Source organism: Penaeus japonicus, unplaced genomic scaffold (genome assembly GCF_977035675.1).
Source record: "Penaeus japonicus unplaced genomic scaffold, GWHDUDI00000001_assembly GWHDUDI00000004, whole genome shotgun sequence".
Taxonomy (NCBI): domain Eukaryota; kingdom Metazoa; phylum Arthropoda; class Malacostraca; order Decapoda; family Penaeidae; genus Penaeus; species Penaeus japonicus.
In genome coordinates this window covers 26,947,649-26,950,148 of record NW_028234406.1, presented here as the reverse complement: position 1 = coordinate 26,950,148, position 2,500 = coordinate 26,947,649, and the positions used below count along the sequence as shown (strand labels likewise).

Here is a 2,500-nt window from a genome sequence, read left to right as displayed (position 1 = left end):
CTGATTGTAAAAATGGAATGTGACCGAGAAGATTCACAGTTTAGACGTGTATAGGCAATTTTGCGTCTTCTCTGACCTTTGTATAAAACCTGCAATCAGAAATTTGCAAATTATATGTTAATCCTCAACTCCAACCTGCACTTTTATCTTACTCCTGTTTATTAATAGTCAGTATTACCATGAATTTATGCAATTATTATTAATCTCAATATTTGGGAGTTGTACTATCATAAAACTGAAGATGTGAGAGCTAACTTCTTTGCATTTCTCTCTTTATTTGACCTCTTAATAAACCTCAAATTCATAACCTCACTGAAACAACCCCTATGATATCAAATAAAACCTCACAACCCTAGAATATGAAACTTACAGACAGTTGTTTAGCATGAAGCATCTCACATATCACATCGACCTATGTTCTACAACTCACCTCCAGTGCATCGTCTGGATTCTTCACTTCAACCTCAGTGCAACCATGAACATACATGTTGTGTTGGGCATCTTCACGCAAGATTTTGGTCTGCAGTCGCCTATGCATGAGAATAGTTAATAGTTAACCAAAATAATAAAAGAACTGAACATAAAATTACAAAAGGTGAAATTAATATTCACTCAAATCAACATTTCTACTTCAACTTATAGTTGTAAAAATCGTGAAATATATACATTATGTTTAAAAATAGAAAATATCAAACAAATTAAGATTTTATATATATATATATATATATATATATATATATATATATATATACACACATATATCTATCTTCCACTCACCCCGAAGGCCCTGCATCAGATAGGTCTTCCAGGAGGTCATAGATATAGTTGTTATAGATCTCAATGTAAGCAACAAAGATTGAGAACACATTATCTTCATCAATACATTCAATTCTTGATGTATCTGGGATGCGCTGAGAGCTGTCTTGAGAGCCACTTGTGTCTCGTCTAAAAAAAGAAGAAAGCAATATCAAAGGTTATAATTCTATATTAGAAAATAAATAGCATTAAATTATCTTAAAAGAGAAACACTTCAAATTCCTTTCTAAAGAGCATTTATCTTGAACAATCTGTACATGAGAAAAGAAAAATAATGTAGATATTTTGGAAAATCATGATACAAAAGACAATTATAGGGAAAGGGTGAAGAATCAATAAATAACATCATACACTTAAATGAAAATACTATCAAAATACAGAATAAGTTAAAGTCACGACCATAGCTGAAGACATATGGAACTGTAAAAACACAAAGCAACATTAATTAGCCCCTTAAGGACACATTGTCTTACAATCTGACAACAAAATGCACTAAACATTCACTTGTATGTACTCTAATTCAATCCATACAAGCAAGTAGGTTTTTGATGTTTTTCAATCCCCAGTTCCAATCTACTTAATAATACTTAGAAAACAGTACAATCGTTTTCTGGCTTGCTGTGGAACATTAGTATAGTTTTGTGGATGTCATCACCTGAGCATGAATACATTTAGTACACATGTCCTTTGGGGTTAAATGATACGTGGCAAACTTAATATAATGGAAGAAAGAATAGCAAAAAAATATGATGATAATGCAAAGTACAAAAAAATAAAGAGCAAATCAGAAGGAACAATTTTTCCAAAGAACTAAAGAAAATAAAGAGTACAAAGAGACTCAGTCTTGGAGTTTACACTGCACTGGACAAGTTGTTAAATGAAAATATTAGCTATGAATAGATGGGAAGAATATGTTGATAATATGATGATAACAGAAGAGACACTGGCATAGAAATAAGCAATTCCAGTATCATGGTGCTAAAGTTGCAAAAGAAATATATAGCATAGGTTTTATTCAAAGTGAATTTATTTCAACTCTAAAAAGCATAGAATTGCAAAGACTTTTATCAGTACAATGAACTTGATCTCTCACATATCAAAAAGGGCACTACATATAATAAACTATACACAATTAGGATTCATAAAAACTCTCAGAACAGATGAAATATTCTTATTAAAAACATCCATAGAAAGAACATATAAAAAAAGAAAATAATTGGTAGATTCTTTATTGATTACACCCAAGGCATTTGATAGTTAATCAAAAATAGTACTTTGCAAGAAATTGGCATTCCTAGTAACAGAATTCAATTCAAGTGAAATCTTTACTGGAATTAACCTATAATACCAAAATTTATTGATTTAGAAAGTAAAAAGATCAGAATTCAAAGGAGAAATAAACCAAGGATACATAATTTTTCCTATTTTCTTCAGTATCCATTGTGAATGGCTGATTTCAGAGGCTCTTCAAGGGATACAGTTTAACAACAATTACCTATTGGAAGTTATGCTGGGGATACCATCTTCACCTACTCCATGAAAGTCCAAAAATTCAGTGTATGATATCAAAACTATGTAGTATATGTAAAGACTCAAAGAAAAGAAAGCTAAAATTATGATTAAGAAAAAAGCAAGAAAATAATACATTTAGAGCAGAAAATAAAGGGCTTAATATGTTATATCT

The 2,500-nt window shown here is 30.6% G+C and overlaps 1 protein-coding gene across 4 annotated transcripts in view; it reads right to left on the bottom strand.

Moving 5' to 3' along the window:
- The window catches only part of pav (kinesin family member pavarotti), a 27,636-nt gene that overhangs the window by 16,949 nt on the left and 8,187 nt on the right, over positions 1–2,500 (bottom strand). For all 4 annotated transcript variants that reach the window (XM_043009550.2, XM_043009549.2, XM_043009551.2 and 1 more), the window contains exons 5-7: positions 778–945; positions 431–530; positions 1–89 (exon numbers count right to left, since the gene is read on the bottom strand). The exon at positions 1–89 is cut by the window's left edge and continues 10 nt beyond it. In XM_043009550.2, the coding sequence (XP_042865484.2) occupies positions 1–89; positions 431–530; positions 778–945 (357 nt within the window). The remainder of the gene's footprint in view (positions 90–430; positions 531–777; positions 946–2,500) is intronic.